Source organism: Euphorbia lathyris, chromosome 8 (assembly GCF_963576675.1).
Source record: "Euphorbia lathyris chromosome 8, ddEupLath1.1, whole genome shotgun sequence".
NCBI classification, from domain to species: Eukaryota; Viridiplantae; Streptophyta; class Magnoliopsida; order Malpighiales; family Euphorbiaceae; genus Euphorbia; species Euphorbia lathyris.
Window position 1 is genome coordinate 45,949,131 of NC_088917.1, and position 22,953 is coordinate 45,972,083.

A 22,953-nucleotide genomic window follows, 5' to 3' on the forward strand; every position below is an offset into this window, starting at 1 on the left:
ATCAAAATATTTATGCCTGTAAGGATATAGTGTCAAAAAAACAAAAAAGACAAACAGTGAAGGAACGCTACACTATCAGTTTCAAAAATCACATCCACAATGGATGACAAGTCCTCAATGCAAAATAAAGATGAAGCATTTCGTCATTTGATGCTTCAGATATGTTAATTTTCTTTAGATAACACTAAACCTGTCACACAAATTTCTCTGAATTTGCCGTTTGCTTAAGCCTACTTAATATGGCTCAAGTAGGAACTAGAAAGGGAACAGTATAACTACAACAGCTTCTAAGCCTTGAAGAAATTTGTATGAAAAATTATAAGATCATTTACTTACAGAATTTTCCCTCTTCTTTTTCCAGAGATATATAACATGTTCTACCTGTTACACTTCTATCTAAGTGAATGGCTCCAACATTCAATCAGACAGGAATGGTAATTCAATTCCTCAGGGCGGGTTGTATTATTTCGGCCAACTGCCACTTCAATATCAAGGTTAAGACAAAAAAAAAAAAAAAAAAAGAAACAGGGAAAAGAAAGAGGGGGAAAAAATCTGTACAAAAGACTGGTAGCCAAAATTCCATGCATCCCTTACCTGCAGGATCATTGCATGTGAACCTGCTGCTGGGATAAAAACTAGTGGGTAAGAATTTATGCAATGCCACAAAAAAACTGCCTTCGCAATGACAACATAGAGGCTGAAGCAAAAAAGTTCTTCCCCTCCTGCCTGCCATAACCCTCCTGTTAGAAGCTCTCTAGAATCAGTGATAAACACTGCCACTGAGAAACAAAACACCTCACTGTCCAGCACAAAAAAACAATTTCCAAGTAGATCAGTGGATGCTTTGGCTGCAGAACTGCATGCTGAAGGGGTTCGCAGAGTTCCTACCCTTGTCATCTCATCTCAATTTTCTCATTTTACCCGTCTCCATTTGAGTCCCCAGAGGAAGCTTTGATCGCATCGGCAGTCATGAGGGCAACCACAGCTTTGTGTATAGCTAGATCTGCCCGATAAAGCAATCTCTGAGCCTTGTCTCTTTTAAATTTAGCAACATTAAGAGCATGCTGAGCTGCACCAGTGGCGTCACGCATCCTGAACTCGTCAAGATCAGAACCATCAAATTGTTCATGACCTAGACATGAGGGCCCGTCTAAGTAGTAATGATGCCGCTGGCTTGCCCACTCAGATGATTCCACATTCCACTGACTATATCTATTTCTCTTGTCAAACATTCTTTGATTATATGTTGCATGCATCTGAGTATCATTAGTAAAAATGAATGCCCCAGGTTTCTTTGTCTTGCGCCTGTGAAGTTTCTGGATATGATCCCGATCATACCTATCATACCTATCACTGATTGAAAAATATCCTTTGCCACCTGCCTCTCGAGGTGAAAAATACCTTGGTGATATCTGAGGCAATGGAGAATCATCTAGAGATTCAAAATTATGTCCTTGATACATAAACTTTTCATCGCCAGAAGCAAAACCATTTAATCTTCTTCCTGGATGCAGCATAGCATGATAGATTTCAAGACTTCATGCACAAGTCTACCATAAATAATTAAAAAAAACAAGGGGTTGAGGTATTTTACCATAACTCTGAAACGCATCATGATATCCTGAGAAGGTGTTGCCATGAACAGAAACTGAGATTTTCCTCTGCGAACGTTGTTTTAAGCCCTTGTTGGGCACTTCCAAACCCCGGGGTTTCAAGCAGAAAGCAAACATGGGAGGCTTCTCTGTAGGTGCAAATTTCTCATGGTACCCATTAGGGGGGACAGTGTTACTTTTTGACATTGTTAGCTCCCATTCCCTCACCTGTTGCTGATACTTTTCCCATAGTGGTGGCTGAAAAAAGCCGATGCAAGACCCAAAAAAAGAAAAAATTCAATCTTACACACGAGATAATAAAGGTAAGACGATAGGACAGTTAGGTCACATAACCAGAAAATCATTCAATAGATGAATATACAGATGTGATATGCAACCACATACATGCAAACAATTCAACAATAGAGAACCAATATATGCCCATACAATCAAACGATAAAAACAAAAAGAAAGGTGGTATCCAAAAGGCCTTTCCTCTGCTTAGGAACTACTGGTAACTTTTTACAAACAGCCAAAGTTGTTCAGTAAAGAAATCATCTTCAGTCCACAGTGTAACAAAATGCGATTAAACAGAATTTAAAAACAATTTTTGTACATCAAACTAATGGGTGCATTCAATCCACATTCATTTCCCTAGATGACATCTTGATAATTGCAGTTTGACCGCAAAAAGGGGCTATAACGAAAATTTCAGTTCAAACACACTAATTCATCAATTATAACATTAATCCAACAAGAAAGTAAAATCATTGCACGTGACTATGAGATGGAGAGAGAGAGAGAGCAGATGAGGAATCATCTCAAATGTTATGACTGTACGAATTCTATATTACCATCAAACATCTTCCCATTGTTCTACTGTTTCTACTTTATCATCTCCAAGTTATGCACAATGCAAATGCAGGTGTATCAATCTGAAGTCAAATATTAAAACACAACCTTTCTCTTGATTTAAACTAAAATCATGACCTCTTTGTGATTTTCAATCACACAAAAAAAAAATCCATCACTTAAATTTTCTTTATTTCACATAATATTTAAGTTCCTATCAAGATACACTGTATCTGTATGCCATCCGATATTACAAATAAGGGCAGAATCATGCATGCATCCTTCCTACATTTTAAATAGAATATGAACAGCCAAAATATAGGTATCAAGAATTTTACCTGCAGATGACGGATTAAAGGCATTCCACTCTTGTGCCTCTTCTGCTGCCAATACTCATAGATAATATTTATTGCTCTCATTGGGCCTGCCCCAGCAATTAGCTCTTCTATTTCTTCTGATGTAAATTGCTCACGTTGTTGAGAATATGCAGCCTTCTCAAACAAGTCCATCGTCTTCTCAAACATTTCCTCCAAGATCTTGTGTGGACTGCCAATAGCAACTTCAAAAGAAGTTTGATTTTTTAATATCCACTCCTCATCATCACTATCCATGTCATAAAGCACCCTTGATGGATCCAAACCTAGCTCTACATCAGTTTCAAGCTGCTGAAAGTACTTGGAACTCCGGATAAATGGAACTTCTATTCCATTTTCGTCATTATCCTCTATCAAGCGAACCCCAGGAATAGGAATATTTTTAACTAACGCTGCACGAATGTTCCGGTTGTAACACTCTTCATGCATCTCTTTGAAAAGAGCCCACTGACTACGATCAGCAAATTCCAATATCCAATCTTTACCCCCTTTCCACATCATTGCATGTGTATACCGGTTTGTTGACCCAGGCTGCAGAAATTGATGAGCCTTGTACGTATACCTAGTAGTACCAGAGAGTTTTACAGCAAGCTTCCACTCATGATCAAAAAGCTCTAATACAATCTGCACCCCCGATTCCCTCCACCCTCTGTCCCCAAGTGTTATCAGCACATTTGCTTCACAAGACAGCATCTCTAAATTCTTTCCAGAACCTCTAGAAACTTCCAATGACCTCTTCTCATTTGCAGTCCTAATTCGTTTATTTGGAATCCCTTTCTGGAAATGGCTTTTATTCTTTGAACCATAATCCAAACCTCCAAAAGGCAATGCATAGGAGACCTGAGTCCTTGGCTTCTTTGGTCCATTACTAAAATTATTTTGGAGAAGATCACCCCTTCCTTCTGACCATCCATGTGCAAGGTACCCAAAAGATGTGGAAGTACTTCTATTTCGATGCCAGGTACTTCTGCGAGCAGTTGGGTTTGGACTGGGGATTACACCACCATTCATATTCCAAGATAAATCCACAGATTGAGGTGCACCATGTGATTCCTTTTCGACATGCTTATCAAATTGATTAACAGATGAAATTTCTACTGTAAGACTATTCAAAAGAGATTGAGAACCAATACTAGACTCATGAACTGATGATTTCGGTGATACATCGTTTTTTTCGGTCTCTGAATGGAGCAATTGCCACTTCTTCAGTGAGGCAACAGCATCACTTCCCAATTCTGCATGATCCTTGGAGATGGCAGAAGCTTCAACAGTTACATCACCATTTTGGTGATTTGAAGGAGGCTTCCTCCAGCAGTTTCCGCTTACAGAGACTCCAATAGCATGTGCATCCTTTTTAACACAAGATATGCATTCATTGCAATCAGTATCCCTTAAAGAAGCCCTGAAATCATATGGAGTGTTTTCTGAACCTCTATTGGAGCAGTCCTCCACACTAGAGCAGTCATCTGCCAGTAAACTACCAGAATTTTCTTGATGCTCTGTTGTACACTGAAAATTGAAAGTCGCCCTATGTTCTATAAGCAGCTTAAGATGTAAACCAAGAAAGAAAGTAGGAGCTGCAGCAAAAGAAAGAGCAAATGGAGGAAACCATCTGATAGTCTTGTCAGAATTAGAGGGCAGACTGGTATTTGCATGTGTGGGTTCTCTAGATACACGCATGAGACTGGTATGCCTAGATTTCCTTATTGAGCCCTAGAATATGGTAAAATTCACAGCAATTAATACCAATAATAGCCACAGCCGAAATGTATCCAATGAAAAGAAAAATGCAACAGCACAATCGCCAGCTTTGAAAGCATAACCAAAACAAATGGTATAACCAGCCAATTTCTCTTGTAATTAATTAATAGTAATACACATTGAGAAATTTCCAAACAGCCACAAGTTCAACAAACCCAAACCCAACCAACAAAAGTTTTCCTTTCAAAAAAAAAGTCAAACAAGATGAATCTGAGACAGGCCCATCAAGAAATGGATAATCAGAAGGATGCAGATAGAAAGATGAACAAGGATGATGAAGAGAGAATCTTTATGCAAAGGGATCTCAAACACCTAAGGAATGATTTAAAACATCATATCATCTTCAGAAGAAGACACAGAAAAAAGAATAAGTACCTTGGTCCTGATGGGATCTCTGTAAACAGAAGAAGTGAGCAACTGACTAGACCCAATTTGAAGTGCCTTAACATTATCATATGTGCATTCTGATAGAGGTAGCTGCTTCACAAGCAAACAATGCCTTCGGAGTGTATAGTCCAGGTGCACCCACTTTGAAGTCTTCACTTCAGAGAAGTTGTAAAAAGCAAAAACAAGCTGCTTCCTGATATCTTCAATGCATGAGAATTTGAACTTCATGGAAGTAACTGGTAACTGCAAGTCAGCAAATTTCCCTTGCTCAGTAGGTTGATGAAATACAGCCAGGACCTGCAAAACAAATGCTATGGCCCGCTTCAAGCAGCCTTCAAATATGAGAAACCTTAAGCCAACTATATTATCAACAAAAAGCATCTCCAACTGAACCCTCGGCCAAGTAGTTATCAGGGTACCATAATGAAGCAGAAATACAGCATGGAAGAACCAAGAATGGTCTGCCACAAATGAATGATTGCTGATAAAAGGCACTGCCAAACTGAACTCAAGCCTGAACTGTCTTGATTCTACCAGCTCTGGATTCAGTTTCAGAAGACCAGAAACATCAGTCAACCAAAAAGTCTTGACACAACCCAACCTTTCAACATTTCTATCAGGGTCCAATCCTCCCAAAAAAAAATCTTGCTTTTCTGAAGCCCCCGATAAAAGCACAACAGGGCAAAGAGAACCATCAGATTCCAGTACACCCGTAGAAAGATTATTGCCTCTCAATGGATGAGTGCTTGCATTGCGAAACCTCCTCCTCTGATAAACAAGACGAAACTTTTCATCTTTGCAAAGCTTAGCTTCTTCGTGACACACCTCAGTACTTCCACCACCACCAGAAAACTTGTCAGGTATGGCATAACTGCCAGATAAGTTGTTGTTATCCTGTTTCAGTGAACCCCCTCCTGCACACTTATGTCTCACTGCCTCTGCTTCATCAGGTAACGATGATGCCACTGGAGTGGATAGACCAGAGGTCTTCTGTTTCTTCAAGGCATGGTGAGGAGAAGACTTTGCCCTATGAGTAGATCGGGTCAACCAAGAGATGATGGGCTCCGAGTCCATATAGTTACCTAAATAACTATCATCTTCAATATTCAAGTCTTTCTTCTCTTTGCTCAGTTTCGATTTTCCCTTTTCCTCATTAGAGAACTTTTCTCTCGTCGCGGATCTTTTCCTTTGAGGTTTTCCTGGAACTTCACTAGGGAGTAACAAGAGTTTAAACCTCTCATTTTGGAGATCAATCCATTCCTCATCCCGATCATCATATCTGACATGATGAAGCTTTTTCAATTTATCATAGCCACTGACAAGGCCATAATACCAACTCTGGTCCAAAGGCCAAAAGACCTTGATTCTACGGTTCAACACCCAATATGCATCCAAGTTTCCAGAGAAAACTTCATAATAATGGCGTCGCTTTCTTGAGTTGCCCTTTTCTCTATTCTGATTCCTTGGTCGCAATACTCTACCAGCAATATCAACAGATTCGGACCCAGATACATAGTTCGACCCATGAGCAACAAATTCATGGTCAGATGATAATAGAAAAGACAAACCATCAGTTGATGACAAAGCAGAAGCTTTGGTATTAGAAGAAAAACCAGTACAGCTTGGATCAAATCGTGATGACAGCATCCTAGCTGCATTTTCTTCAAGGTTTTCCTCATCATCATCTCGCAAATGATTACTGTTTCTAACAGTTGTATCAGTTGATGGCTCAACATGCTTCACAACACCTTTGCCAACTGCTACCAAATCCTTTTTTTTCCTACTCCTCTTTCTGTGTGATTTTTTCAGAGATGAATTACCAATATTGTCAACAGAATGGCCAGTATTAGGTTTCTCCAAAGATGAATCTGTACTTTTTAAAGCCAAATGACCAGCAGTCCCATCTTTTTCTTCAAAATGCCTACATGAATTAACTTCATCATTTCTCTTTTCTTCTGGATCGTCCGACCCTGTCTGCTTAGCCTTCAAAGATTCAACCTGCTTGCCTGTTGATTTACCAACCTGATCGACATTGTCCAGGTTAGCACTAGACTGTCCTGCAGCCTTCAACACTTGATCCGCATTCTGGACCTTTTTTCGCCCCACAAAACCCCTTTTGCGCCTAGGGATTTTGGTAAAGCCACCCTCTAAAGTTTGTGAAATGCTACTAAACCCGCTACTATCATTCAACCGATGATTCAACCCCAACTTAGAATCCTTCGAATCATGTGAAGCCGAACTCAAACTACCATTATATACTTCCTCCAAACTCTTACTACCATTGCCATTAGCTTTTCTGAAACTACTGATGGATACAGCTTTTCTACTCTTCTTCTTCTCGTGCCTCTTCTCAACACCAATAACATCTGCACCACCCTTTCTCTTCAAGTTCTTAATTTGAGCCTCTTTAGAACCCTTGGATTGGTAAAGGCTCTTGAGATCCAAGGATCTCGATTTCTTAGGAATTTCCGCTTCATGAGAACTTCCTATTCTATTTTCCATCAACAATGCCTCGGTTCAAACACCAAAACACGAAATCCCCAATTTTCAAATTCCATTATACATTTTCAGATCTGTAATCACCATAATGACAAAAAAAACACTTTAAAATAATACCCCAGGCATCAAAATCCCCAAAAACAACAAAGAAATCGACGAACATATCATGATCGTCAAACACTAGCACAATTTAAGGTTAAATTGCCAGAATTAACAGATGAAAAGGATAAAAAAAACACATATGTACCTGGAGCGAAACGCACTGAAACTCCGATATCAGGAGAGAACAGCGAAGATCACATGCAGGAAACATGAATTAGGGTTTGAAACTGTGAAATTGAATTGTAAGATTTATCGATTTAGTGATTAATCTTCAGATAATTTTTGAATTTCTCTTTTTCTTTTTTTAACCGTGAGAGACGGAGGAGAGCTAGGGTTTCATTTGGTTTCGAAAGAGGGCAGGGTTTAGATCGAAAAATTACGAAAATAAAAAATAAAATAGCTGAATATACAAAATAGATCAAATGAACAATTTCAATCGTAGACGTGTCAAAATATATACGGTTAGATTTAGAATTTATGGTTGCGATTTTGTTTGGGTGATCGGTTTAATAAATAAAGAACCAAAATTTCAGGGTAAACGAGATATATAGTCACGGGTGAGATGATTTCAACTGCAACGTGTAAGGTTGAGATTTTAACTTAGCATGAGAGTTGCATGATAGTTAAGCAACTCAATATTGCTAAAATTGTATACTTCAGAAACAAAAAAAAAATACTATGTATTTACACTTTTATTGAATAGACCCTGACATTTTGTGAAATACCATAACTGCCATCAGGCTTTCGGGCGCCATAAATAAAACCCCTCACGCTACTAGAGTAGGCAAGCTATTCGCCGGTTTGGACAAACACGTGGATCCAATTTTATTTTTCTAAAAGAAAATGAAAACTTCATATTTTAATAAAAAAAATTATAGAATTGGGGTTAGCTTCTCTAGGCTAATTCCTGGGTAGTTTGTTGTTGTTCGTTTTTCTTTTCTTTTTCTACCAAAAAAAAAATAAAAAAAATTATGGTTTTTTTTTAGGGTCCGCTTGGATGAAGGTTTCACATAGACCTGGCAAAGCGACACACGACCCGATGACACGACACGAACACGACATGCTTTTTTAGTGTTAGTGTTTAGGGTTTTATGACACGACACGAAATGACACGTTAATTTTCGTGTCAACCTGAAAACACGAAACTGACACGGATATTGAAAATTATTGTTATATTCTCTCGTGTTTTTATGTCACTTTATTAATAAAAATAAAATTATTATAATTATTAATTGCAAATATTGATTTGAATTTCCTAAATTGTTATAAACACATTACATGACCATCTAACATGATATTATCGAACTTTTCGATAATTATTGTTAACATACTAATCTAAAAATGATATAAAACGTTTAAAAACAGTACCATATCTTTTTATATTTTTAAGAGTTATTATTAATATATATGCATAACAAAATTACATGTAACCCGAAAACACGACACGAAATCGACACTAACCCGAACAGGTTAACACGACTTTGACACGAAAGTTTTTGGGTTGGGTTTGGGTTTACTCTTTTGTGACACGAACCCGAAATGACACGACACGAACACGACTCGAACACGATAATTGCCAGGTCTAGTTTCACAAGGTTCATTAAAGGGAGGGGAAGGGAAGGGAGCGAAAGGGAGGGGAGGTTAGAGAACCTCCAGATCCCACCAATTTGGTGGGACTGAAATTGAAGGTTTTTGAACCTCATTTAACCTTCATTTAAACTTAAACTCCTTCCCAAGCAAGGTTAAGCAAGGTTAGAAAAATAATCTCCATTTAAACTCCTACCCAAGCAAGGTTAGAAAAATAACCTCCCTTTAATTAACCTCCACTAACCCCAATCCAAGCAGACCCTTAAGAAACTTTTCTAGGATGCATTGGAGGTTTTTTTTTTAGATGATGGACCTACAAATCCACCAATTGAGCTATGCTCTTTTGACGAGGAGTCTCATTCTTCAAGAAACTCCTTCTAGTTTTTCATATTTCTGAAACTTTCTTTTTTAGTTTAAGATGCGTTGAGTCTCAAACTTTTCTGTTTTACAAATCTACTTATTTCTCCTCCTACCGATTTAGTGCTTTTTCTTTGTTTATTTTAGTTGGAGTTCGTATATTCTATCGAATCTCTTTGTTGGTCTCTTGTGATATAGGATTAGTTCCTAAGAAGGGTTAAGGAACTATTTAAAGTTTTTCTTTTTAAAGGCTGACTTGTTTCTTTTAACACTTAAGATTTTTCACTTAATTGTTAGCACAGTGATATTGAGTGAGGTCAGAAGCAGCTTTAGTTAATCCTATACTCAGCGAGTATACAGAGTACCTTCCTCTATATCCTATACTCAACAGCTCTGAGTGCTAAAACCGAGCAACTCAAAGTCTCCTACAATTTAAGAATTGATAAGATTTTTGTTCTATTAACAAAGAACACTAGTAAGATCTATTGTAATTGTTTACACAAAGATAAGAGTTGGTGTAAGATTGCTTTGATTTTTGCACAGAAACTTCAAGTAGGAATTTGGTCAGCGTTTCGACTTGGTGAAGATCTGCATCGAATGAAGCAAATGAAAGGCCTATTTATAGTGACACCTTGAGCCTTCGGTCATTTTGAAATTCAAAATAACCGTTGGAGGGAAACAGCTCTACTATCCCTTTCACCCTTAGTGCTTGTGTCTTCGGTCAATGAGAACGTAATCTTTTCTGTCTTGATCAGTGCTTCAGTAGCTTTTGGTCAGTGCTTCAGATTGTCTCTCTATTTAAGGCAAAGATTCCTGGACAGCGGGATGACAACCTTTCTGATGCAATTGAAACTTTCCTCATTTAGGTAGCCTTTGTCTCCAAGTTTGCTAAGTCAACTTCTACTTTGTTTGTTATCCGTTGAACTCGATGGCTTCGTTGTGAAGTAGTTAGCAAGTCTTCTAGAACCTTCTTCTTGCTGGGCTGAGTTGATTCATAAGTTTGGATCTATTTGCTTGGGTCTTGACCTTGCTTAATGGGCTTGGGCCTTGGTCTTAATGTATTTTACACTTGTGAATTAAATACTCAAACAACACTTGAACAAACACATTAGTAACAATTAAATCAAAGCATTTAAATTTAATGTGTTGGAATATATTAACTTAGGAATTTAATTCTAATTTAAATAATTTTATCAAATTAAAATCATTGTGGAAATGTGTTTCAACAAACTCCCCCATTTTGATGTTGGCAAAAATATTAAAGTTAGAACACAACATGAAGCTCCCCCATGATTGTTGACCTTACTTTTGCTTCTGAGTTCTTCCCCATAAGAGTTGGCCTACTGACTTAGCTTTGCTTTAGATAATTAAGGATTAAAGTAGCAAAGTTGAGTTTAAGGTCATAAGCGGGTCAGTTTTAAGAACATATTCATTTTATTCAGTCTTGATACTTGAAAACAAATATTATCTTTTAAGTCAAGAGTGTTCAGGTATCAGAGTCGAGGATGACATTGAGTCATCAAGGTCACTGAGTTTAGGGTACTCAGTAGTTTATGCTTGAATGAATTTGGTTTTGTTCTTGGGTTGAGTTGTTTGTTAAATATCTTTCAAGTGTGAGACGTTATGAGCAAGTCAAGATTAGTTGGACATAGGCAATGAAATTGAAAGGCTTAATCAAATGAAAGCATAATAGACAGAGTATAGTAGTCAACACACGATAGGTAAAAGATACGTTCTATTTAAACAACACAGTATATAAGCAAGTCAGCAGTTATACACTTAACAAAAAGAAACTAGAAGATCAAAGAAGCTATCAGGCTATCTAAGGAGTCTATCTACTTCTTAATGTTGCATTGAACAGTTTTGGACTTTCTTTGTTGTTGTTGCTATCTAGGACCAGAGGAAGAGGAGTGAGTTTGTTGAGTTCCTTGCTCAGTAGAACGGCTCATATGTTCTTCCTTGGATTTCTTTTTTTCTTTCTTCCCCTTTTTGTCAGCATCAGTACTGGGTTGGGAAGAGGAAGGGAGAGATTGACCAGCAGCAGCGCTTCGTGAAAGTTTGGATGAAAACATTTTGAGCTCACTTGCACTTGTTGAGAGTCCGTTGAAAACAGACAGTCCAACTTCCATCTGAGATGAAGGTACAACACCAGTTGCACTCATATTGTTGAGGATGAATTGGAACGCTTTCGTGTGCCAAGACATCGCATCAGTAAGCTTAGAGATGCATTGCTGATGAAGAGTCAGCACAACGCTATCCTGACTACCCCGTTGCTGAGTCAGATGTTTGACGTGCCCATAAGTTTCCTTCGTGTTGTGATAAATGGCAGAGGTCTTCATTTCCATAGTCTCCATCGCCGCACAATTAATATTGAGAAGCCTAATGGCCTCAGCAACCTGTTCGATTATGCACTCAGATGACGATGTGATAGAATGTTGAGCTTTGGATATTTCAGTAGTCAGCTGCTGGAAGTGGGAGTTGGCTTCAGCAGATGTCACAGCAGTTGAGTTTAGATTTGATAGAACCACGATCTTCTCCTCAAGGCAGTTCATGTGTTTGATCATCATTAACTAGAGGGCTGCCATGCGGTCAGCAAATGCTGAGTAGCATTGCTGTGAGACCAATGCAGTTAACGAGTTTAGAAGTTCCTTGATGCAGTGTATCTCACTCAGTAACTGTATTGTCTGGCTAAGTGGGGTAGACTCAGCAGACGTGGTTGCGGGAGTTGAGTCTTGAGATCTTGCCATGTTATTGGCTAGGTCAAAGGCAACTTAAAGAAGCCTTTTACCTTCCTCGGTGGCGTTGATGAAGGATTGAGCATGAATCTCCCTTTCGGGGTCAGTGGTATGCTCAGGGATCCATTCCTTCTCTTGTCTAGTTGAAGTGTTTTGAGGTTGAGTAGATGGGACAGGAGTTTCTGATTCATTATGTGCGTGCTTAATATGAGATGAGTTGGGAGCAGCAGCAGACTCAGTCACTTACTCAATAGTGGAAGAGTTAGTAACAGCGGTGTTGGACGTTGTGGGGCCCAAGTTGGGTTCAGATAAGGCTTGTTCCTTTGGTTCAGGAACAGAGGCTTGCTTTTCCTGAGTTGAGGGCTCAGTCAGCGGAGTGTTAGGTTGGAAGAATGGGAAGATTATTTCAATATTGGATGGGTCAAAAGAGGTGATGTCAGCATTCGTTTCCTCATCAACAAAGTGAACTTTGGGTTTGTTGCTCTTCTTTTTGTACCTCTTTTCTCAGCTTGACCGATGGTGTTTGTGTTTTGAAGAGGAAGTGGGGATATGAGATGATGATTGAGGATGAGGAGGAGATTGGTTTTGTTGAGCAGGTTCCTCCTCAGTGTGGATTGGTTCATCCTGCTGATTAGTGGTGGATGGAATGATGTATATAGCAGGGGCTTGTTGACCCGAAGCAGATGTGGAAATGGGAGTGACCTAAGTAGCCATCCCTTGTGATTTGAGGAAGTGAGAATCCTCAGGTACATCAATAGCCAGCATCTAAGGTGTCAATGCTTTGACCCTTATGGTCGGTTTCTTCTTTAGAGGTTGCTCATCCTCTAAAGGTTCATCAGTAGAAGCACGGTTTTGTGGCGTCTCAACAGCCGTGGGCTCAGAGTCGTTTTTAGTGACTCTGACCTTTTCGGTGACGTCCTTGGGGGATTTGGGCTCGGGAGATTTAGGCTCTTCAGCCTTGCGTTTCTTCCCCTTACTGGGCTTGGCAGCTTCATTGCCTTTTAGTGGCCTTAGTCTTCTTGCCCTTAGGCACTTGTGGTCTACTGTGTGCCAGAGTCTAGAGACACTCAGCTGTGATCTCCGTTCCAACCTCAGCATCCTCCTTTTCAAGATTTATCTTATGGTCCTCAAGGATAGTTGTGATAAGTGAGCCCAGTCTGAGCTTCACTATACTGCGTTTGAACGCACCGACTAGGAAGACCGACATGTTCAGCGACTTCTTCTCCAACATGTGCCAGACTATGCACTGCTCGAAGTTTGAGGCAAAGGTGGTGGAGTTGAGTTTTGGGGAGAGGTAATTTGCGATCATGTAGTGGGATTGACGCTGAGGTTGTGAGAGGGAGGTTGCAGAGACTTCACCAGTGAAGCCCTTAGGCTTGCAATACTCCTTGTTGTAGTCCACGTCTTTCTCATCGCCAACTTTCCTAAGCTCAGTTCCTTCTCCCTTGAGCTTCAATAGGTCAGCCAAATATTTGGGCGTGATGGTGAGCTCATTACCCTTAACTGAAACTGACCATAAAATCGCAGTCGTCATCAGCAACCTTCAAGTTTCTGTAAAACTCCTCGACAAGTGCTGGATATGTGATTCCATGAAGACCAAAAAGGGTTTCCCAATTTAGGTCAGCTATCCATTTGCAGAATGGCTGAGCTGACTTAATAAAGTCTAGGGAGAAAAATCTGGAGATGTGGACTTGTGGTTCGTCGATTTTCTTCAGACTTTCGTTCGTAGTATAGAACGTTCGTTGTCTGGGTTCTTTTCCAGCCTTTTTAGGTTTAGGCTGAGATGACTCAGCATGCTATTTAGTATGGTGCTGAGTTTGTTAAGTTTGAGCTTCAGGATCATGCTCAGCATCACCAGTTTGTTGAGTTTCGGGTTGGTCAATGTTTTGGGTTTCAGTCTCAAGTTGTTCATTGTGTCCGATGTTCGTTTGATGTTTAGGGGTATCTTTATAATCCAGTTGTTGTTCCTCCTATGAAGAGGGATTTATGTTAGAGGCTTTTTCCTCATACTGATTAGTGCCACTGGAGGATGTTTGTTCCTCACGAGAAGAAGACATGATGTTCTTGGTGATTGAAGAGCAGATTGCAATGAGAAATAGAGAGAAAGAGAGAGAGAGAGATTGCGAATAATTTCAAGCGTATGGAGAAATGGGAATGATTTCTTCTCTATTTATAGTTGAAGATAAAGGAGGTGAGAGGTCAGAGTTCAACGGTTAGAATTTGAACCACTCATAGGCCATAATTCTAACATTAATGTTATTTACGGCGCATGGTATCTAGAGTTATGATGATGATGTCATCCTAGTAAGCGTGCTAACCCTAAAGGATAGGTTATCTACTCAGTATTAACGCACAACATGCAAGTCAGTTTATCACTTAGCACAATTTATACTTAAGAGTTATTAGAGAGGATTGAACATACCTATTGATTCCCTCAGCACGTAGAATTGCTCACGAGCCAATGGCTTCGTGAATATGTCAGCGAGCTATTCATCAGTTGAAACATATGTTAGCTTGATCTCACTCTTGAGTACATGGTCTCTGATGAAGTGATGTCTTATGCTGACATGCTTCATCTTACTGTGCTGAATTGGATTCTTGGATAGGTCGATAGCGCTCTTGTTGTCACATTTGACCTCAATGGTTTTTATCTTTACTCCATAGTCATCTAGTTGCTGCTTAATCCAGAGGACTTGAGCAACACATCTTCCAGCAGCAATGTACTCAGCTTTAGTGGTTGATAGGGCTACTGATGACTGCTTCTTACTGAACCAAGACACAAGACTGTTCATAAGAAAGTGACATCCTCTTGAGGTACTCTTTCATTCTAGCTTGTCTCGTCCATAGTCAGCATCAGTGTAACCAAGGAGTGTGAAGTCAGTAGTGTTGGGATACCATAGACCTGCATTCACTGAGCCTTGCAAATATCTAAGGATTCTTTTTACAGCTATGTAATGAGATTCCTTAGGGTTACCTTGATATCTAGCACAGTAGCACACTGAGAACTGAATATCTGGTTTACTTGTTGTAAGATAGAGTAGAGAGATAATCATACCTCTATACAACTTACTGTCTACTGACTTACTATGTTCATCGGCTGAGAGGACAGTGTCAGTACCCATAGGGGTTGATATTGACTTACAATTCTCCATGTCATACTTCTTCAATATCTTCTTTGCATACTGTTGGTGTGCCCTAGTTCATAGGCATTGGTTCTTATAAAATGTATTTGTGTCACATTAATGAAGGCATTAATCTAGTTCATTTATATCTTGAGCTATAATATGAATAGAGAATCCATTGATTGATAATCGTAAAACCATATCCCAAGTCTATCCTATCATGGGAATGATTAGGACCATAGACTTGTATATTCGACGACTGTATGGTGGTAATTGATACTAGCCATAGCACTTGATAAGTCAGTTGTGAATATGGGTACATGTTGTATACATGTGACTGGATCGATCCGCTCGAGAAAACTACATGGTGGTTGTGTCATTAGTTTTCTTAAGTAGGTCTCTAACTGTCTTCAGACCAGATTTCATTATAATATCAATGTGGGATCCGGTTCATTTTGACATACGCCTAACAGGTCTGTAACAGGATGCCAAATACGGGTATGATTGGGTGAACAGGTGAACACATTAGTATTGATAGTGAAGTGATGGAATTACCACTCACATAACAGTGAGATGATATCATAGGCCACTTGATAAGTGAGATTGATAAGTGTGTGGCCACACCCAGATAAGTAGTTTACTTATCTGATTCATTAATCTACTTAAGATCAAGAAATATCATAAACATCAAAGAGGATGGCAGTCGCCATGCCTTTAGTTTATAATATCGATATCAAATGGTAAAAGACGTTAAGAGATAACTACAGGGTCTCTGCATCTTTAGACTGCTGAAATAGCTGTATTGGTTAGGGGCAGTAATGGTTTGCTAGAACCCACTTACTGTTTGTGGGCCGTGAGCCCACTACTAGCTAAGGACAGTCCCATAGGATCGTGCACATTGAACATCTGAGTTGGAACTTATAGAACGGTACACTAGAGGGATGAGATTAATTAATTAGTTGACAGTAAAATGTCAAGGTAATTAATTGGTAGTTAATTAATTGATTAATTGATACTTTGTATCAATGTAATTGATTAATAGATTTAGGCGTTGAGTATTTAATTAGTTAAATAGTTTACGGGATGTAATTAATTAATTTGTAAATTAATGAAATTGCATTCGTGAATAATTAATCAAACTAATACGTCAATTTATTAATTAGTGTTGTTTATTTGATTGGGGTAATTAAATTTAATCTAATCATAACTAATTGCATAAAATAAATACTATTGGTATTTATTTAAGTGATTATGTTGGGATTAGATTAGTTTTGTAATTAACCAATTAGGTTTAGAAATAACTACACTATATATAATAAAAGCCTAAAACCTAAAACAGTCTAACTAATAATATTCATTCGGCCACCAACCTATTGCTTTGAAAAAGCAATAACCAAAATCCGCGGCCACCATACATTTGGAAAGTGGGATTTGTTTGGTTAATTACATAATCTCTCCAGTTCATCCTCCGTTCTTCGGCTAGCACCGGTTCTGACTCAATAACTATTCGTGCACTTGACTACGGAGATCTTACTACCTTGTGGATTCTTCAGCCGTCTCTAGAAGAGACAGTCCGGGTATGTTTATATCCCTAAACGGATCAAAAGGTTTTATTCAATCAATGGTTAACGGACGAAGATCAAATTAAAGGGATTAGAAATAAATTTTAAACCGCAATTCCACTGCGCTACAGTTGATTAACTGGCTTTAAGCCCTAACAGTGGTATCAGAGCTATGGTTTAGTCCGTTTTGATTGATTGAAAAATTAATATGATTTGGTTTTATTATTTTTCCAAATCAATTTTTGAAATTTCCTATTAAATTCCTCGTGTAGAAATTGATCTAGGAAGTTTTCATATTTTTATTTCTGTCTGTATTTTGTTTTGTTTGGTTCTGAAATTATTTTAAATAATTTAAATTAAAAAAAATACAGCAACGTTTTTTTTGTTAAACAGAGAAAAAAAAATAGTTTCGGACACCGAACAACAGTCACGGGACTGCTGTCCGCGAACAGCAGCCCCGCGACTGCTGCTGTCCGCCAAACAGCAGCCACAGGGCTGCTGTCCGCGGACAGCAACTCCGTTACTGTCTCACGTCCGTTTTGGGTCTAAATTTAGATTATCGGGACTGATTTTAAGTTTTAAAATTTTTCATGGGTATTTTAATAAAATCAGGGCCCTAATACCGTTTAATTTATTAAACGTGTTTTTGAATAAAAATTAATCGGTATTAAAATGTTTTTGTTTGGCATGCATATTTAATTTTAGTCGAATTGATAATTTGTATAAAATTGAATATGGTTAATTTGTGAAATTGGCCCAATAGACCGTGACACCGGTTTAAATTGGGAGGGCTAAATTTTAGATATGTGACGACCCTAAAATTCAGTAAGAGCGAAATTGTAATTTTGCATACAAATGGATGTTAACCGTTTGGGCCTTTATGGGCCTTAGTCACATATGGTAAAAAAAAATTGGCGATTTCACCCTAAGTAACTCGGCTTAACTTTATTAGATGATTTTGGAATGCCATGATCATGCATTATATTTATATGTCTTACCGTGCAGCAATGTGTTATAGAGTTCTATGGGCCCTAAATTAAAGTCGGTTTGTAATTTAATTTATTTTGGGAAATATGGCCTGCGTGCCATTCTTTCATTAATGTAATTTTAGAATAGGTTCTATTCATAAAATTGTAATTGGTCGTGAAGAAGTCCAGATGGTCCAAGCCCATGGTGGGAGCCCAAGGAGACTTGAAGCAAGCCCGTGAAGATTAAATAGTTTATCTAGTTTCACCAGGATGTATTATAAGGTCCATAGAGTCTTTATGTTTATTTTGATTATACAATTGCTTAGTATAACATGAAATATAAGTAGCAACGATCAACAGATCATCACCCGCGATAATTATATGTTAAAGCCGTATCACTTAATTAATCCGGATAATGAAATATTGAGTCGCTTAAAAGTGCTTTCCAGATTCACACCTCTTCCTCCCAGGTAGTGCTACAGTGTATGACGTGCCCTAGCAGGTATGCTGTAGTAATTAGTGGGCCGTCGAGGGTTAGGATACTTCGGTATGGCTAACACGTGTATGGTGGTTGGACTCAACGTGGGTAGCATTAGCTCAGAGCGGGCCCTAAGCACATATGGGCTAAGTGTCACAAAGCCCATCAAACCAAGAGTCCTTGCGGAGGATTGGATAGTTTATCCTACCAAATCGTCAATGGTCGACGGCGGAGCCCTAGCTCAGTCTATTGTTGATGGATTGTGGATCTTGGTCAAGACAGCCAAATAAACATCACCAATAACGAATTAAAATGGATTATTAATTTGATCTTTGGCTTAAGCCCTTTATTCTAACTCTAATGTAATTTTTCCACGTAGATTAAACTCCATATCAGAATTACACGAAAAGAAAATTAAATGGCTGCAACAAGCAACAACTCACTCAGACCACTCCTGGAAAAGGAAAAGCTTTCAGGGACTAATTTCCTTGACTGGTCCAGGAGCTTGCAAATAGTTCTTAGACACGAGTCGAAGGAATATGTGCTGACTGCTGCCTTACCAGCAGCTCGTCCTACAGGTCGGGGCGTAACCGCTGATCAAATGGCGGAGTACGACCGACATGTTAAGGATGATAGGGATGTGTCATGCATTATGATGGGTACCATGGTTCCTGATCTTCAGAAACAGTTCATGGAGCAGCACGCCTTTGAGATCGTGGATCAACTCAAAAGGATGTTCCATGATCAAGCTCGTCAGGAAATATACTTGACAACAAAGGCGCTATGCAGCACTACGATGCAAGCCGGAACTTCTGTTAGCACACATGTGCTAAGGTTGAAGGGTTTTATTGACACATTGTTAAGGCTTGGCTCACCAGTGCCTGCACAACTAGCAGTCGACATCATTCTTGGATCACTTCCGGCATCCTACAATCAATTTATCATGCACTACCACATGCAGGGCGTTGATAAGTCTGTAGTAGAATTGCATGGTATGTTGAAACTTGCTGAGCAATCATGCAAGAGGACTCCAGAAGTGTTGCTGGTTAACAAAGGGAACGTGCCTAAGGGAAAGGCCAAGTCCAAGTCCAAAGTGAAGGCCCAAAAGGCCAAGCCCAATGCTAGGAAGGCGGCAGCTTCTAAAGGTAGGTTGGCCTCAGCAGATGATATCTGCCATGAGTGTAATGAGAAGGGACACTGGAAAAATGCGTGTTCAAAGCTAAGGGAGAAACAGAAGGATGAAGCTTCTGGTTCAGGTATTTATGTTGTTGGATTTAATCTGGCTATTTCTACATCTTGGGTTGTAAACACTAGATGTGGTACTCACATTTGTTCAAATGTGCAGGGACAAAGAAATAAGAGGGTGATGAGATTTGGTGAAGTGGATCTTCGAGTCGACAATGGTGCTCGTGTAGAGGCCTTGAAGATCGGAGATCATTCTTAGAGATACCTACTGGTTTCGTTTTAGAACTTAGAGATTGTTGTTTTGTACCTGCAATGCGCAGGAATATTATCTCAGTTTCTATGTTGGATATTTCCGGTTTTAATTTTAATATTGGACGTGGTAGGATTTCTATACAACGTGGCAATATTGTTTATGGAACCGCATTTCTAGAAAATGGTTTGTATATCCTTGATCTAAAACGTAGTGAATCAATTTATAACATAAACGCTAAAAGGATTAAGACTAATGAACTAAATCCTACATATATCTGGCACTGTCGTCTTGGCCACATAAATGAGAAACGCATAACTAGGCTTTACTCTAGTGGAGCGTTAGGGTCATTCGACATGCAGTCTTATGACACGTGTGAATCTTGTTTAAGAGGGAAGATGGCAAAGGCGCCTTTCACCAAAACTGGTGTAAGGGCCATGGAGCTGTTGGAGCTGATACACTCAGATGTATGCGGTCCAATGAGCACCAGTGCTAGATCTGGTTTTCTATACTTTGTTACCTTCACAGATGACTATAGCCGGTATGGGTATGTGTATCTGATGAAACATAAATCTGAAACTCTTCTGAGATTCAAAGATTTCAAGAATGAAGTAGAAAATCAACTTGGCAAGAAAGTAAAAGCGATCCGGTCTGATAGAGGGGGCAAATACTTGAGCCAAGAGTTTGTCTCATTCTTGAGAGAGTGTGGGATTGTATCCCAACTCACTCCTCCTGGTACACCCCAATGGAGTGTCAAAAGGAGGAACATGATCCTGCTCGACATGGTCCGCTCAATGATGAGTCAAGGTTCTCTCTCTATCTCCTTTTGGGGATTTGCTTTGGAAACTGCTACTCATATAATTAACAATACACCGAGCAAGGCAGTTATAGGAACACCATATGAATTATGGACGGGCCGAAAGCCCAACGTTTCCTTCATGAAGATTTGGGGCTTTGATGCACATGTCAAGAAATTGATAAGTGGCAAACTAGAGTCCAGATCTGTTAAATGTCAGTTCGTGGGTTACCCTAAGGAAACTAAGGGTTATTACTTCTACAACCCAGCTGAGAATAAAACATTCATGGCTAGGTTTGCAATCTTTTTGGAAAAGGAATTCCTTTCCAAAGTAGACAGTGGGAGTGATATTGATCTCGTTGAGATTCAAGACTCACAAACTCCTGCAGCTTATGTTGAGGATGCTTTGGGAACCGATATAGATCCTCAAAACATTGAGGAGGCAAAACCGGTTATACAGGTGGTGTTTCAAGTAGATTCGTACAGAATTCTGATGAACCCTGTGTGTATATGAAATTCAGTGGGAGCATATCCACTTTCCTAATATTGTATGTCGATGACATACTGCTCATTGGAGGCAATATATTAACGCTGCAAGATCAAGCAGTGGTTGAGTAAATGCTTCACAATAAAAGACTTAGGAGAAGCCGATCAAGATCTACAAGGTTAGATCCAACCGACTTCTAGGCTTGAGTCAGGCATCGTACATAGACTAGAATCCATCATGTACTCTATGTTATGTACAAGGCCAGATGTTGCGTGTTGCACCAAACATGACTAGTCGGTGCCAGTCAGATCCCGATAAGGAACACTGGAAGATAGTCAAGGCAATCCTAAAGTACCTCAACCGTACCAAGGATGTTTTTCTTAGTATTTGATGAGTAGGAGGAATGGGAATATCAAGTTACACTGACCGAGGTTTTAAGGATGATAACCAGTCACATACTGGGTATGGATTTCTCCTGAATGGCGGTGCCATTAGTTGGAGATCCTTAAAGTAGCCAACCATTGCCAATTCTATGACGGAAGCTAAGTACATCGTTGCATGCGATGATGCAGAGGAAGAAGTTTGGATTAAGAAGTTCATAACTGATTTAGGAGTAGGTCAAACTCTCCTAAGATCAGTTGATGTTTTCTGTGACAATAATGGGGCCATAGCACAAGCACTGGATCCCATGTCACACAAGAGATCCAAACACGTACTTAGATAGTAACACCTTACCCGGTGACATTACATTGTAGAGGGTTGACACTGAGAACAATATCGTTGGTCAGTTTACCAATGCAATTGGTAGTACTAGATCTATAGTGTTTAGGGCAATACCTGCTTGAAACTAGTTCAAGTGGGAGACTGTTAGTGTGCCCTAGTTCATAGGCATTGGTTCTTATAAAATGTATTTGTGTCACATTAATAAAGACATTAATCTAGTTCATTTATATCTTGTGCTATAATATGAATAGAGAATCCATTGATTGATTGATAATCGTAAAACCATATCCCAAGTCTATTCTATCATGGGAATGATTAGGACCACAGACTTGTATATTTGACGACTGTATGGTGGTAATTGATACTAGCCATAACACTTGATAAGTCAGTTGTGAATATGGGTACATGTTGTATACATGTGACTGGATCGATCCGCTCGAGAAAACTACATGGTGGTTGTGTCATTAGTTTTCTTAAGTAGGTCTCTAACTGTCTTCAGACCAGATTTCATTATAATATCAATGTGGGATCCGGTTCATTTTGACATACGCCTAACAGGTCTGAACAGGATGCCAAATACGGGTATGATTGGGTGAACAGGTGAACACATTAGTATTGATAGTGAAGTGATGGAATTACCACTCACATAACAGTGAGATGATATCACAGGCCACTTGATAAGTGAGATTGATAAGTGTGTGGCCACACCCAGATAAGTAGTTTACTTATCTGATTCATTAATCTACTTAAGATCAAGAAATATCATAAACATCAGAGAGGATGACAGCCGCCATGCCTCTAGTTTATCATATCGATATCAAATGGTAAAAGACGTTAAGAGATAACTACAGGGTCTCTGCATCTTTAAACTGCTGAAATAGCTGTATTGGTTAGGGGCAGTAATGGTTTGCTAGAACCCACTTACTGTCTGTGTGTCGTGAGCCCACTGCTAGCCAAGGACAGTCCCATAGGATCGTGCACATTGAACATCTGAGTTGGAACTTATAGAACAGTACACTGGAGGGATGAGATTAATTAATTGGTTGACAGTAAAATGTCAAGGTAATTAATTGGTGGTTAATTAATTGATTAGTTGATACTTTGTATCAATGTAATTGATTAATAGATTTAGGCGT

At 39.1% G+C, this 22,953-nt stretch overlaps 1 protein-coding gene across 1 annotated transcript; it reads right to left on the reverse strand.

Moving 5' to 3' along the window:
• Positions 1-272: 272 nt before the first annotated feature.
• Positions 273-7,947, reverse strand: LOC136202845 (uncharacterized). The gene is made up of 5 exons (XM_065993772.1): positions 7,713-7,947; positions 4,955-7,539; positions 2,783-4,531; positions 1,595-1,850; positions 273-1,504 (listed from the first exon to the last, which is right to left on the reverse strand). The coding sequence occupies exons 2-5, from the start codon at positions 7,466-7,468 to the stop codon at positions 918-920; spliced, it is 5,106 nt and encodes a 1,701-aa protein (XP_065849844.1). The 5' UTR covers positions 7,469-7,539; positions 7,713-7,947; the 3' UTR covers positions 273-917.
• Positions 7,948-22,953: the final 15,006 nt, after the last annotated feature.

Excerpts from the sequence above, each read along its gene's own strand:
- LOC136202845 (XM_065993772.1), bottom strand. The coding sequence starts at position 7,468 with ATGGAAAATAGAATAGGAAGTTCTCATGAAGCGGAAATTCCTAAGAAA. Across the intron at positions 1,851-2,782 it reads CTTTAATCCGTCATCTGCAG|CCACCACTATGGGAAAAGTA; the intron begins GTAAAATTCTTG and ends GGCTTTTTTCAG. Across the intron at positions 1,505-1,594 it reads TGATGCGTTTCAGAGTTATG|GAAGAAGATTAAATGGTTTT; the intron begins GTAAAATACCTC and ends TGCTGCATCCAG.